Below are 15705 nucleotides of genomic sequence, written 5' to 3'. Positions count from 1 at the left end.
TCGCCTTGGTGTCATGATTTTTTTCCCTTCTTCAAGGCACGCTGTTCGAAACTGAAAGCAGCGGGAGACCCAAGAGCAGCAGAGCAGTACCTTCTCTCAGACCTGTCAGCGTCAGCAGCGATAAACAGCGAATCTCAATCCGTGCAAATGTTCAGCGAAAACTCTCTCAACCCTGGGCTTCCAGCCACGTATGAGTTCATCCGCAAAGTGATGAAGGAGATACAGAAGATGCATAGCGACATCTGCCCCCTGCGAGTGTTTCATTTTGGAGGCGATGAAGTGCCGTATGAAGCGTGGGAGGACTCGCCTGCCTGTCAGGCCCTGATAGACACTGGGGAGGTCAAGTCTTTCAAGGATCTGATGGAGTACTTTGTTGTCAAGGTGAGCATTTTGATTTCCTGTAATGTCTATGCTCTGCACTTGTGCAAGTTATTGGAGTGTCATCTTTGAAGAATATGCTGCAACCTTTTCTTTGTTGAAATTTTGCTGATGTAGATTCTGTTCCTTATTGATATAATAGGACTTTACAAGAAAACATTATGTGATGTCAAGATGTACTCCTTATTTTGTTACCTGCTAAATATAATTGTTGGTTACATTTTGCTGTACTTAAAAGGGTAATAGTAATAACAGGAATGGCATTGGGAAGTTATTTCAGAGTGTATTTGATAGACAGCTTCCTTCATCTTTTTCAGTTTCTCTCTTTTCTCTCCAACGTGATCTCCCATGTCCCAAGTGATTGGAGTAACAGAATAGTTCTATATATAATACAGGTTGCAGTATTGTCCTGCTCAGTTTGAGCTACTACATCATGTGTAAAAGAAATTGACTAACATTTGTGTCAATATTGACAGACCTTTGAACTGCTAGTAAAATGACCAATACAGCCTTCAGCCTTTTATTGTTGATCACTGAGTGTGTCCATTTTCAGGTGGCAGAAATTGCAGCAGAACTGGGCCTGGAGGTGGGAGCATGGCAGGATGGGATAGTTTACGAGTTCGAGGAGCCATTTTCTCGTCAAAAGTTTCTCAACAAGAACGTGATGGTGTACGCCTGGAAGAATAGGTGGGAGACTGGCATGGCTTCTGACGTCTACAAGCTGGCCAACTCCAATTATCAGGTGAATTAGGGGTGCATTTGCCTAGAAACTGTGCGTTTTTGATAACAGGAGGCATGGCTGTTGCTGCGACTCTAGCCTGTTTTGACTGTAGACATGAACCATACGTGTCAGGGAAGAGACTCCCTTTCTAGAACTGCTGCATGGAGTAAAATTCTTCCATTTTGAATGCAGCAGCTATAAGTTTCAGTAGCTTTAATATGATGCCGTAAAATTTGTCATAGAAGAGATTTTTCTTTTTCACCTCAAAATGAACTGTTTCAGTGATGACCACGACTAGGACTGTGGACTGTGGACTGGGTGGCCGAGTGGTAACGCACTTGCGCTCGGAAGCGAGAGGTTGCGAGTTCGACCCTGGGTCAGGGCGTTAACAATTTTCTTCCCCCCTTTCCTAACCTAGGTGGTGGGTTCAAGTGCTAGTCTTTCGGATGAGACGAAAAACCGAGGTCCCTTTGTGTACACTACATTGGGGTGTGCACGTTAAAGATCCCACGATTGACAAAAGGGTCTTTCCTGGCAAAATTGTATAGGCATAGATAAAAATGTCCACCAAAATACCCGTGTGACTTGGAATAATAGGCCGTGAAAAGTAGGATATGCGCCAAAATGGCTGCGATCTGCTGGCCGATGTGAATGCGTGATGTATTGTGTAAAAAAATTCCATCTCACACGGCATAATTAAATCCCTGCGCCTTGAATATGTGCGCGATATAAATTGCATAAAAAATAACAAAAAATAAAAATAAAATAAATCCCTGCGCTTAGAACTGTACCCACGGAATACGCGCGATATAAGCCTCATATTGATTGATTGATTGATTGATTGACTACTGAGATGCCTACCTTCCTTTGTTCAGTGTATTTATCAGTGTTATATCTTTTAGTTCGTGTTTAGAATTCCCTGATATTTTAGGTGGTGAGGGTAGTCCTGTTGTCCTCCGGTCATTGTGGAGCAAGATCTAATCTTTGCTTAGGGCCAGCCTCACTGCCTTCACCTTCCCAAAGCATGAATAGGGTCAGGTGCCCAGTTGGAAGCTGGGTGGATGGAAGAGCACTCAGAAATTATGTTGCATATCATGACAAGTACCACTGTAGAGTAATTTAATTAATTTTGTTTATAGGCACTTTCTTCTTTTATAGGTGGTTCTTAGCCCCGGGACCCATCTCTACTTCGACCATCCACAGGAACCTGACCCAGAGGAACGAGGCCTCTACTGGGCTTGCCGCTTCACAGACACACACAAAGTCTTCTGCTTTGCTCCGGACAATCTGTTCTCTAACGCCGATGTCAGGCTTACGGGTGAAGCTTTCTCTGCTGAAGAGCTGAAGGCGTTGGATGGAGCAGAGGAGTCCACTCCCTTGGAGAAGCCCGAGAACATCGTGGGTGAGTTTGGGAAGTTAGATTGACTGGTTTTCTTGTGCGAGATTTGAAGAAGTCAGATTGATTTACTTCTTGGGGATTTTTTAACAGTAGAGTCTTTGTTGGAGTTTCATTTGTTTGTTGTTGTGTCAGGTGCCCAAGGCCAGTTAAACTTGTTAAAAGTCACATTATTTGCTAACAGGAGTATCTGGATGAATCCGGCTGAATAGACTAAATGATTGTGGTGTTTTTAAGGGAAACTTTGCTGTGTGATTTGAATTCTCAGTTTATATCCTTACAGCAAAGCGTGACAGTTACAAAGTAAAAGAAATCATTTGGTTCTCAAACTATATTCTATAAAATCTTCTGCAAAACACATGGTTTACTTGTACATTCTGTGCTCAGGTTTGCAAGGCCAGCTTTGGACAGAACTAATCCGGACAAAGGACCAGTTTGATGCCATGATTTACCCTCGTCTGCTAGCCATGGCCGAGCGTGCCTGGCACAAGGCGTCCTGGGAAAGCCGACACCGTGACGACCAACAGCGAAAGGAGGAATGTGGCAGAGACTGGGAGGAGTTTGCCAAGGCATTGGGGCGGAAAGAGCTGAGACGGTTGGATGCACTGGGTGTGCAGTACTATCTTCCCCCACCAGGTGCAAGGTTTGTATGCAAAACTGAAGCATAAATTGGGCAAAGTGGAAACCTGTTGCTGGTGTTTTCTTTGTTTGTTATTTTCTAAGACTAGCATTGACACAAGTTTACAGTTAGTCACTAACCACAAGCTTGAAAACGGTTAAGTTTCAGTGCAAAACAGCAGTATGCAGGCACAAGTTACAGCAATGAAGGCTCAGTTGCAGGATAGCATTAAATTACATATTATTACCCAACTCACATATAGCAATTAACTCTAGTTCAGTGCTGGTAACGCTGTACGCGTTCCCCTTGGTAACAAGGGAGACCACCCTAAAAAAGAGTGATCCATCCCATAATATCAGACCGATGTCCGGTCCAACATCCGTATGCGTGCGCATACGCCGCCATTTGTATCATTCTCTCTCAGCGGTTCAACTGGGAAGGACGCTCCTGATGTACGCTCCTGCTGTCTTCAGCATTTTGTCTTAGTCTTTGGCTTTGGCATCTCCCCTTGGTCGTCGCCTAACTGTTCACCTTTACCTACGCTGTGTGGTGAGATCTTTCCGTTTTGTTATAACTTTAGCGACGTTTTTCGTCGCTCGTTTTGTACTTGTGAAATTTTTCTGAAATTGTTTTTCTTTGAAATTTTTCGTGAGTTCTTTCGCTATGGCGGAGGCTGCGCTTGTTGATAGCGCCAAAAGGAAGCCTAGTTCGAGGCAGGTTTCTGACGATACGCCTCCAAAACGTAGCTCTAGGAGAGAGAAGGGCGCAGGAAAATCCGCGTCTGTTTCTTCTGATTCAACTTCTGTTAAATCTCCCGTGTTAGCAGACGTCAGTTTAACTTCCGGTCAGGCTTGTTTACGTTCTGGCAAGAGTGGTGTTTCGGGCAAAGCTTCTTCTTCTTCTGCTTCTGCTTCTGCTTCTGCCTCAACTTCAGATGGCTGCCCTGGGTTAGCGCCAACTGAAGTTGCGTCTTTATTGTTGACTTTGAGCGCTCAAGTTTCGACACTTGCGTCGGAATTATCTTCCACTAGGGAGGAATTACGAGCGCTTCCGTCTGGTGTTTCTGATGTTCTCTCCTTAGCACAGGTACGGCAGTCTCCTGCAGTTCCGGCTTCGACTTCCGCTTTGCCTTCGGCGACTGTGACTCGGGCGGATGTCCATGCTTCGCAGGATGGGAGTACCAAGTTGGTGTCTCTCCTTTATGGGACACCAGTTCAAGGTATGTCTACACCGCTTGCCGGTGTGCGAGCTCAGGGGGCTCTCTCTGGCGTTGGTAGTCGTGAGAGTTCCCACGAGCAGCGAAAGGACGAACGCCTCCGTACGTCTCTTTATGAGAATATCGGGGACCGTTTTAGTCCTCTTCCGCCCGGGGGGCAGGAAGTGGTCGGTTCTGCCGACGATAAACTGTCTGATGTTCTGCCTCCTGGCTCCGAGCTTGATCTCGAGTCGGAGTGTAGGGCGGAAGACGGGGATGCCTCAGTGGTAGAGGATTCCCAACTGAATTTGCCCGTGAAGCTGTCAGCCGCAGTGGCGCTGGCGGCGGAAACGGCGTTCAGATACTTTCCGGAAGGGGTGGTGAAGGACAAGGCTCAGCTTCACCCACCTCGTTCTGCTTTTGACGATTTCCGGAGTGCTCAGGAGCAACGGCCTCGCTACCGCTTCCGGGAATCGTCAACTATTGCCTATGAAATGGCTAACGTCTTGTGTGGTAAACGCAAACCGGCGGTGCCGTTGTTGGTTCAGCACGGCGAGGCCCCGGAAGACGTTGTCTCTTGGCTGGCTCAGCCTGGGGCTCGGGCTGCTTCCGGTGTTCCGAAGTTCAAGCTCACCCCTTATCCTGTGAATCTGATTGACTCTTTTGCTCTGCCGTCAGGGGCACTTCCGGTGACGCCGGAACTTGCTGCTTTGAGAGAGGACGGGTACAATAGGGATAGAGTTGTCCCATGTACTGACGGTTCTCTCGCAGCTGTGGAGGAAGTTGGAAGGTCTTTGCTGGAGCTCACGTCCGTGTCGGAGTCTCTGCAAAGGTCTTTATCCAGATCGATTGCCACATCTCTTGATCCTTTTGAATTTCGGTTTGATGCGTCGCCGACAGATGTTTCAACACTGCTGGCTACTCTGGGCAAGGTGACTAGAGAACAGGTTACTTTGTCTGCCCGGCTGTATACTCACGCGGTGCTTTCAAGGAGATCAGCCTTCTTGACGGGGTCCAGATTTCGGGACACCGCGACTGTGGAGAGGCTGAAGGTCTCCCCTTTTGCTGAGGGGTCTCTCTTAGGGCAGGCGTCTTTCGATGCACTCCAGAAAGAGACGCAGGACGCGCGGGATGTAGCGATCGCGCGTTTGGCTTCACAGGGTTTCCAGAAGCCTCAGGGCAAGTCTCAGACTCTGGCGTTTTCTTCTGCTAAGCCTCAGACGTCCTCGTCAGGTGGTGGGAAGGCCCAGAAGCAGTCATTCTCCTCCAGGGGTAGGGGGCGTGGAGCTCCATACCCTAAGAGGGGTCAGTCTTTCGGGGGTTCCAGGGGGTCGGGGCGTAAGCCTCACCCCCAATGAAACTTCCCCGAACAACACATCCCGGTGGCCCCCGCGCTAGTTGTAGCGGGCGGCCCGTCCAGGGCCCTTTCTTCCTGGCTGCAACTGGTGGCCAGCAAGTGGGTCACGGGGATAGTGTGTTCGGGGTTCCGGCTTCTCTGGTCAGGGCAGAAGGCTCCCCTGGTCAGGATAATCCCGCCCTGCAGGGCGCCAAAGGATTTGGTGGCACGGAACGCGGTCCAGGAGGAGGTCTCGGCTCTGCTGCTCAAGGGAGCTATAGAGGAGGTCTTGGACGCGCGGTCCCCGGGGTTTTACGGCAGACTTTTCGTAGTGCCAAAAGCCTCGGGGGCGTGGAGGCCGGTGTTAGATCTTTCTCCTTTGAACAAGTTTCTGAGAGTAATCAAGTTTACCATGGAAACTCCAACCTCGGTTCGGGAGGCCTTACGGCCGGGAGATTGGGCAACGTCGATCGATCTTACAGACGCTTACTTTCACGTCCTCATACATGTCGCGGACAGGAAGTGGCTTCGCTTCCCTTGGGGCGGCAAAGCTTACCAGTTCAGGGCTCTGCCGTTCGGCCTGTCTTTAGCTCCGTGGATTTTCACGATTGTGGTCAGGCAGCTTTGCGCTCTTGTGAGACAGGAAGGCATCCGTCTCAGAGCATACCTGGACGATTGGTTAATCCTTCACCAGAACAGGGGGCTTTGCGAGGCTCATACGCACAGGGTGCTGAGCCGGGCGGCACAGCTGGGTTTCTCTGTCAACCTGACGAAATCCGAGTTGGAACCATCCCAGACGTTTACTTACCTGGGCATGGAATTCGACACACTTCGGTGGTCTGTCCGTCCGTCTCAAAGGCGGATCGACAAACTTCAGGGTCTGATTCGGTCTCTCTACGGAGAGAATCACGCCAGTGCAAGGGTTCTGACTTCGGTTCTGGGTCAGATGGAATCCATGGCTTCCCTCATTCCGTTGGGCAGGGTTCACAAGAGGCCTTTTCAGGCCTCCCTGCAGTCAAGGTGGGATCAGACATCCCAGGAATGGAGTGTTCCGATCGCACTGGGAACTTGGTTTCAGCAGACCACAGGTGTTTGGCTTCTTCCGGATTTGTTCCGGGGTGTTCCCATTGTTCGTCCACCGCCGGAGAGAGAGTTGTTTACGGACGCATCTCTGACGGGGTGGGGTGCTCATCTGGACGAGCACATGGTTTCGGGAGTTTGGGATTGCTCTCAGGCCTCCCTACATATCAATGTACTGGAGTTGGAGGCCGTTTCCCTGGCGCTTCTAGCGTTCAAGCCTTTCCTGGAGGGCAGTCATGTACGTCTTCACACCGACAACATGTCTGTGGCGTCGTATGTGAACAAGCAGGGGGGGACTCGGTCTCACAGTCTTTCCGACATTGCATGTCGCATTCTCAAGTGGTGTCACGCCCAGCACATTCTGTTGTCAGCAGTGTACTTGAAGGGCAGTCTGAACGTCCTTGCAGACACTTTGAGCAGAGGGGACAGGATTGTTCATTCAGAGTGGACTCTCACACACCAGTCTTTGCAGCGGCTTTGGTCGCAGATCGACAAGCCCAAGATAGATCTCTTTGCGACGAGGTTTTCGGCGAGACTTCCTCTCTTTGTGTCCCCCTTCCCGGATCCTCTGGCCTGGAAGGTGAATGCCCTGGAAGTGGATTGGTCAGATCTTCCGGCGTATGCCTTCCCTCCGTTCTGCCTCTTGGGCAAAGTCCTCAGGAAAGTGGACTTGGAGAAACCAGCGCTGGTTCTGGTCGCTCCTCTGTGGCCAAGCCAGCACTGGTTTCCCGACCTACTGCGTCTAGCAGTTCGGCCCCCAATCCCTCTCGCCCTGAAAAGAGGAGATCTCGTGCAGCCTCGGTCAGGCGTTCAGCACGAGAATCCACAGATCCTGGCCCTTCACGCGTGGATTCTGTCCGAAGCGCTTTGCGTAGGGCAGGGGCCTCTTCCCCTACTCTGAGATTCGTTGGTCATGCGCATAGGAAATCGACTTCTTCGGTTTACTCATCGCACTGGGCTTCTTGGTCTAGGTGGTGCGCGCTTAACGGGGTTAAATCTCTTTCTCCTAGGTCTATTCATGTAGCCAACCATCTGTCTTGGTTGGCTGATCAGGGGGCTTCTCCCTCTTCTATTAGGGTCCGGAGGTCGGCGATCTCTTCGACCCTCGCGCAATTAGGCCACAAAATTTCGCTCGGAGGGGTTATCGCTAGTGTTATTAAGGGGGCTGCCCTTTTAGCAGCTCGTTCAAAATCGCTTCTCCCTGCATGGGATTTGTTCCTGGTCTTACGTTTCTTAGCCTCGGATGAGTTCGAGCCTCTTTTGTCAGCCACTTTGGCCGATTTGACGCGTAAGACTGTGTTTTTAACGCTTCTCTCTACTTCGAGGAGAGGTAGTGAGGTGCATTCTTTGTCGGGTTTAGACAAGGATATTGCGTTCGAGAAGGATGGTTCCATTTCTCTCAAATTTGTTCCCGGCTTTCTCGCGAAAAACCAGAAACCTGGCCAGCTTTCTCCAATCTTGCGCATTCCACCCTTGAGCAAGATTTTGGCTCCTGGAGATCCCGATATTGCAAATTGTCCTGTGAGAGCTCTCCGATGTTACCTGTCTCGAACTCGGCCTGTTAGGTCAGAAAGTCAAAAGCTTCTTTTCATATCTTTAAACACGGCTAGGTGTAAGGATATAGCGAAGGTGACTCTGGCCAAATGGATCTCCACTCTGATCAAACGAGCATATGCCTGGTGGCTAGTGCAGTCGGGTGATGATAGGGCAGTTTTGCCTCTCACCGCGGCTAGAACCCATGAGGCGAGAGCCTGGGCATCCTCAGTGGCAGTTCTTCGGTCCGGCAAGCTAGCCGAGGTACTGGAAGCTGCGTATTGGCGCTCTGAGGACGTTTTCGTCAACTTTTACCTCAGAGACGTCGCTTCTGTCAGACAGGATGGAAGCTCCGCGCTGCCTGCCATGGTAGCGGCGGGACAAGTCCTGCGTGCTTAGTTTTGGTAAGTACCCACCACCTATAGTAGCAATCTGCTATATGTGAGTTGGGTAATAATATGTAATTTAATCCAAAATTTTAATAATAAATTTTCATTTAATTAATATACTTACCCAACTCACATTGTTTAAACCCTCCCGCCTCCCCGCTGTGGTGGTATTGGGTTCTAAAAAAGTAGTGAGTTGGGCTTCGTTCGAATGATACAAATGGCGGCGTATGCGCACGCATACGGATGTTGGACCGGACATCGGTCTGATATTATGGGATGGATCACTCTTTTTTAGGGTGGTCTCCCTTGTTACCAAGGGGAACGCGTACAGCGTTACCAGCACTGAACTAGAGTTAATTGCTATATGTGAGTTGGGTAAGTATATTAATTAAATGAAAATTTATTATTAAAATTTTGGAATTATCATCAATGACAAAAACTTATGAAATCATGGTACACATAATTTTCCTTGGCATGAATATCCTCATTGACATTTTCCTCAGCATGAATTTCGCACAGGCGTCAAGCAGATTTGGTATGAGAGTTTGATTCGTGGTTGTGTATTTATTGAAACATCTTCCAGAGACAAACTTGAATCAGCTCAGCAAGTTTTCTTCTTTCGTTGTGTGCATTGCATCCGCTTTAAAGCTGTGGTCTATTTATGACTTTCCGGGGCTACAAGGTTGAAAAGATAGGGATGAAAATCATGTACAGAATTCTGTACAGCAAACGCTACCCGAAACCCCACCTATATGGCGTGTATGACCTTGAGAGCTTCAGTCAACGCTTGAATTTTTCAGGGATAACATCCGGTTTGCTCTCTCAAGACTGATAATATTTTATCTTCAAGAGAGATCAAGGGGAAAAAATAAACACCCCGGCGAAGATTCGAACTCTCGACCTCGAGACTTCGTGTCTGATGTCCTAACCACTAGGCTACTGCGCCAATTGAGAAAAAGAAGGAAAAACAATGATATGAATTCATGTTATGTTATTCTTGAAGCAGCATGATTAATTTTATATCTCTATCCGCCCACTGTTCAGAAGTTAATACATGTATAACTACAGGGATGTCGTTAGGTGTCGGACATCGGACATAGATTGATTAAAAGGTTCAAATGTCCGATTCACAGAGCCGCATGGCGGTCAGATGTCCTATCGTTTCAACTGAGTGCGGTCATTGTCCGAAGAACTCCATTCCTGCGGACAGCATGATAATTGATAATGTTCCTTTCGTGATAGAAATCTTCAAAAAGCGACCAAGCGCTGTCGCGTACATGTGCACTGAAGTTATGCAGTGCAAATCTTACGTTTTCCGAATCATTTGCGGTATGAGCTGTTTGCGTACACCCGTCTACAGCATGGGAGACAACTCCAACTGACCAAGGTTCGCGCCTGCATTAATTTGCTTTCGGTTAGAGATGAAGCGCACGGCACTGAATTATGCCACCGAAAAAAACTAAAGCCTGCCAAAGAACAACAAAAGCTGAACACGTTTGGCGTTTCAACAGCATCGTGTGCTACATAAGGGTCAAGAACATGGGAAAACACGGCTAGCAATTGCATCATTTTGGAAAATGACAGTGACAGTGTCGCCGCTGAAACCTCCACAATGCATGGTGTCGGTACAACAGGAAATTCACACATAGGGTCTTTTAATAAGGTTAACTATTCATGGCTGACCCTGTTTAGTACTACAGTAGTTGGTTAGAATTTGACAGCAAAGAGACCGTCTACATAGGCAAACTTGTCGAATATGTCAAGAAAAAGCTCTGTCAGGATATCATGCGGTTTGTGTACCAATCAAAGTAAGAGTGCTGAAGTGTTTGGTTGCTTTTTAATTTCTTTTTTGTGTGTGTCCTGATTGAAACAAAAGTAATAAAACAATATACGCACACAATGTTGGTGCATATATACTGATATGTGTGTGTGCACATGATTTTGTGTTTTTCACAAAAGTATAATGTCCTATTTAAATGTCTGAAAACAGTCAAATGTCCTATTGATGCCAAAGAGCTCAGGACATTTGTCCTATAGGTGTGAATTTGTGGCAACATCCCTGTAACTATTTCTTTGATGTCTATTTTCAACTGCACAGAGCTTTGAAGAGATTCAATTACTGTTCTTGTAATTTTTCTTGCATGCTGTAAATAGAGATATCGCAGCTATCTGCATGGCGCGATTGTCTTGTAGCATGACGGTGTAAACATGTACTGTGAAACATGTTTGCAAATAAAGGCAAATTTGAATGGCAATTTTTACGTTTTTGTAACGCATGAATGGTAATTCATGCGAAGAATGATATAAAATTATAATTTTTTCTATCGTTGACAACACTGGTGGAGTGGCCTAGCGGTTAAGACATCGGCCCCGACATTTTGAGGCCCCGAGGCCTTGAGTTCGAATCCCTGCCAAGTTGTTTATTTTTTCTGCTCGATCCTTCTTGACAAGTATGCTCAGCTCTGAGAGAGCAAACCGGATGTTACCACTGCAAAATTCAAGCGTTGACTGAAGCTCTCAAGATCATACACGCCGTACAGATGGGGTTTCGAATAGCGTTTGCTTTCATCCCTATCTTTTCAACATCGTAGCCCCGGAAAGTCATAAATAGACCACAGCTTTAATTGATTCATGTAATTTTCTGTACACAAACAGGATAAAAGATGACACTTTCCTGGAGGTGAACTGCCAGATTACAGGATTGCCGGTTCAATTCTCAACTGACAACGGCAAACGCTGGACCACGTATACACAGCCTGCCGAAATCAGAGAGGCCAGTGATCTGATTACTCTGCGCACATGGTAAGCTCAGTGGAAGACAAAAACATTGGGTTTCGTAGAGATTATATTGTTTATATTCCCCTATGCTAGGAAAGCTTGCCTTCTAGCGAAATGAAAGCAAAACACAAACAGGGGCAACTTAGAATTATGTAAACAGAGTTCTTCTTCTTTAGCGTTCCAGAAATTCTGGTGACGTGTGAGCTTGTTTGCCCTTTTTGGGTTCCCCACACTATACTCTGAGAGCATAGTCAGCTTCACTCCCCTTTCGTTGGGTAGGCATGCTGGGTATTTTTGTGTTTCTATAACCCACCGAACTCCGACATGGATTACAGAATCTTTTACGTGCACACTTGTAAAAGAAGAGAGAACAAAATGGGCGAGACATACACATGTGCAAGCCCTCCTCCACATAATTTCCATACCCCAAAGTAACTGTAAGCACATAGTTAACTCATCAGAGGTGTTATTACATTTTATGTTTTCCTTTTAAATAAAGATCCAGTGTTAACATAGTAAATGTAATTTGTGTCAACACAAGGTTTTCTTGAATGTTCAATTTTCTTACTTTTCAGCTCAGCTGATGATAAACGTCACAGCCGTGTGATCAAGCTTTCTGGGCCGAGTAGAGCAACTGCCACACAAGCAGACAGATGATGACAGGATTTGCCTAAAGCTCTCCTGAAACTGAAGTGAACGTCTGAACATCATCTTCTTGTCGATCATCTTCATCATGGGATCATCCTTACCCTGACGGTTGTCAGACATGAGGTGAACTGGGAACATTATTAATTTTGCTGGTGGTAACATATGTGATATGCATGAAGCTTTCCCATATTGATTTGGTTCTTGCTTCAGTACAGTGGAACCCCCTTTTAAGACTTCTGAAAAGCAGAGAAATCCAGGTCATAACAGGGAGGGAATCCTAAAATGGGGGTACATTTTTAGAGGGAATACACAGACATTCTGAGAAGAGGGAGGGTCTTACAGTCCTGGGAACCCATACGATTTCGCCGTATTCTGTACGCATGATTGTCGAGAATACGATCAGTACGGTCAGTGGGAAAAAAATACGACGAGAAAAATTCCTAGACTACTTTCATTCACAAGCCCATCTTGAAGCCGATCAAGTATTTTGACATATGATTTCAGTTTTTGTCAGTAAAAATTGAAAAAAGGATCTGTTTTAAATGTACGTGTATAGGTAAACTTAATTAACGATGTGGCGGACGCGTGTGAAGCATGTTTGAATCATGGATGTTCAAATGCTGTGTGGAGTACGCTCATTTTTCTGAAAATACACCAAGTTTGTTTGAGAATACTCAGTGCAAAACAGGGGTTCCCAGGTCTGGTCTTAACTTTGGGAGTGTTAAAAAGGGGGTTCCACTGCATAAGGTTTGTCTTGTATATTGATGAGCCATTCAACAAAATGGTTACAGAAAACTAATATTATGTCAAATGTTATCTTAGAATTGCTGTGAGAAAACAGTGGGGAACTGTGAACATAAATAATTGTAGGTGCCTGTTTTTCAAGTTAATCTTCTCACTCTGTGATAAAAGCCCCTTTTTGACTCTCAAGGTTTTGTACTGTCATTATAGTAAACCTGGACTGCTGTGTGTTGGGAACCTTCTTTGTTAACATTGATTTACCCTACAGGTTCATGTAGAAAAGTATAAACTACAGAAGGTGGCAATTTAATGCTGTAATCTTTTGTAGATGGCCATTGGGTTTTGCATGAATTGATTGTGAAGAGTTTACTGTTCGTATTGTTTGTTCAGTTGTCAATAATCTTATGTCATCATATTGATGAAAATGAAATCTAAAAAATCTTTTAATTTGATGCTTTCTATTGCATAAAAATGAATAGTTTGTATCAAACTTCATGTGCCCAGTGGTTATTCAATTATTCCAACTGTGAAGACTTGCAGAAAAATCACTCAAAAAGACAAACAGGGATGTTGTTTGACGACGACAGTTGGCAAAACATCGAACGTTTGTTTAAACCGCAGAAAACTTTACAGTTATTTTGGCAGATTTGCAGTGGGGGAAAAAAGAGGATGTCTGTCAAAGCCTGCTTTAAACCTCCCCAGAATTGCAAGACCTAAATGCCAATTTTGGCAAGTTTCCAAAAGAATTTAGATCTTTGCAATATCCCTGTAAGATGTACAGGGAGGTCTATGATTTGAGTTGATTTTGTTGTTGCACTTCATGACAGGAGTCACTTGAAGACCTGTGTATCAGCTAAACATATAAAATATAAAAGCCAACTTTAGAACGATTTTTATTTTTATTTTTATTTTGAAAAGGAAGAAAAATGCACTGTGTCAGCATAATTGACTGACAGAAATACACATAATTACATGTACTTTTTTTTTATTCTGTCAACTATAACAATTACTTCAGAGCGTATGCATGGTTAGTACCGCAAAGTCTACAGTGAAACGGCTTCTGTTGTGTAGATGGTAAAATGTCAAACGTAGTCTCTTCAAATTGTTAATGTTTTTGTTAAACTTACAGCCAAATGTTTATATTTTTGTATCACCAGTATTTATTTTGAATTAATTAATTTGAATGTATACATACAGTAAAGAGTGTTGTAATTCAATTTTCTTTAATTTTTATTGGTGCAAGTTATCAAAAACGACACACGAAGAACAGAGAGGGAAAGAGTGAGAGAAAGAGAGAATTAAATGCACATCATGACCTCAGTACACCTCAAGGAGTTCTCTTTTGGCAAATTCCAGCATCTAACGCATTTAAAGTTACATGGTTTGGAGCACTAGTAACTCATGGAATTGCCACTTTCTTTTTAACACTGCAGCCCTGTAGAATTGGAATTGTTGAAATCTGCTCCGCAATCGATCAATGCTGTTTACCCTCACTCAATCCTTTATGACAAAGGTCTCCTGCTGAAGGAAATATGTCACACACATTTTCTGTTTATAACCTCTGTAAATTGACTTAAATTTTAAGATTTCCTCCTTTTTTAAGGGGGGACAGGGTAGGCAAGCACTTTTTTTTTTAATTTTGGAAACAGCTTGCTGCTTGTTTGATTTTTGCAAGCAGAATAACCTAATTAAGGGAAACCATTTTAAATTTTGAGTGAAAAGCAATTTTTGGGGGTTTTATTCACCAAAATGTGAGAAAAACGTTATAAAATGTGCTTTTTTTAAAATGTTGCAGTTTGTGAACCAGTGCATGTTTTGATCCAATTTTTCTTCTTTGCAGCAATATGTGTGTGTTTAATAATTCTGTGTATCGAAAAGCATTTCTAAGCAATATATTATTTTAATTTAGCATTTTCAGTTACCGGTTCAGTTCTGATAAGAAAAATACATGAAATCCTAACTGTCAGACTCATAAAAACCCAACCAATGCACTGAACTCTTATTCCATACACAGAACTGATGCTGTACAACTCATAAACAACATATACAAAAACTGAACAAATCCATCAAGCCTTTCAAAAGTTGCAACATTTTAATTGTAGCGTTTTGTCTGAAAATTACATTCAGAGAAAACAGCATTTTAAAGATTTGAACCAGTACATAAAAAAACCAGTAGCACAGTGCACCCTGAATTCATATGTTTTTATCAGAATGACCACTTTACTATGTAGGGAAAAGGATTTGACAATCAAATTATCAGGATTTTTTTTATATACATCATATGAAAACAGCCATCTTTGTTTGTACCGATATGAAAACATGAATCAGAACCAAACTGTCAGACTCATAAAAACCCAACCAATGCACTTAACTCTTATTCCATACACAAAACTGACGCTTTACAAATCATAAACAACATAAACAAAAATGAAACAAATCCATCAAGCCATTCAAAAGTTGCAACATTTTAATTACAGATGTTTGTCTGAAAATTACATTCAGAGAAAACAGCATTTGAAAGATTCCAACCAGTACCTCAAACTAGTAGCACAGTGCAGCCTGAATTGATATGTTTTTATAAGAATAACCACTTTACTATAATGGGGAAATGATTTGACGATCAAATTATCCAGACTTTTTTTAAAAAATCATTTGAAAACTCATCTATGTTAGTGCAGATATGAATCAAAACGAAACTGTCGGACTCATAAAAACACAAGGAATCCACTGTATTCTTATTCCATGCACAGAAATGGTGCTTCACAAATCATAAACAACATATACAAAATTGGAACAAATCCATCTTGCCATTCAAAAGTTACAACATTTTAATTACCACATTTTGTCTCAAATTACATGTAGAGAAAACAGCATGTAAAAGAGTCTCACTA

The 15705-nt window shown here is 44.4% G+C and overlaps 1 protein-coding gene across 1 annotated transcript in view; it reads left to right on the top strand.

Moving 5' to 3' along the window:
- LOC138964559 (chitobiase-like) overlaps positions 1-14031 on the top strand; it is a 28106-nt gene extending 14075 nt beyond the window's left edge. Inside the window, exons 6-11 of the mRNA XM_070336550.1 lie at positions 37-381; positions 932-1120; positions 2258-2501; positions 2883-3138; positions 11303-11449; positions 12001-14031. Coding sequence (XP_070192651.1) covers positions 37-381; positions 932-1120; positions 2258-2501; positions 2883-3138; positions 11303-11449; positions 12001-12082 — 1263 coding nt within the window. The 3' untranslated portion in view covers positions 12083-14031. The remainder of the gene's footprint in view (positions 1-36; positions 382-931; positions 1121-2257; positions 2502-2882; positions 3139-11302; positions 11450-12000) is intronic.
- Positions 14032-15705: the final 1674 nt, after the last annotated feature.

This window comes from Littorina saxatilis, linkage group LG4 (assembly GCF_037325665.1).
Source record: "Littorina saxatilis isolate snail1 linkage group LG4, US_GU_Lsax_2.0, whole genome shotgun sequence".
In the NCBI taxonomy this organism is placed as follows: Eukaryota; Metazoa; Mollusca; class Gastropoda; order Littorinimorpha; family Littorinidae; genus Littorina; species Littorina saxatilis.
This window is presented reverse-complemented; position numbering and strand designations above follow the sequence as displayed.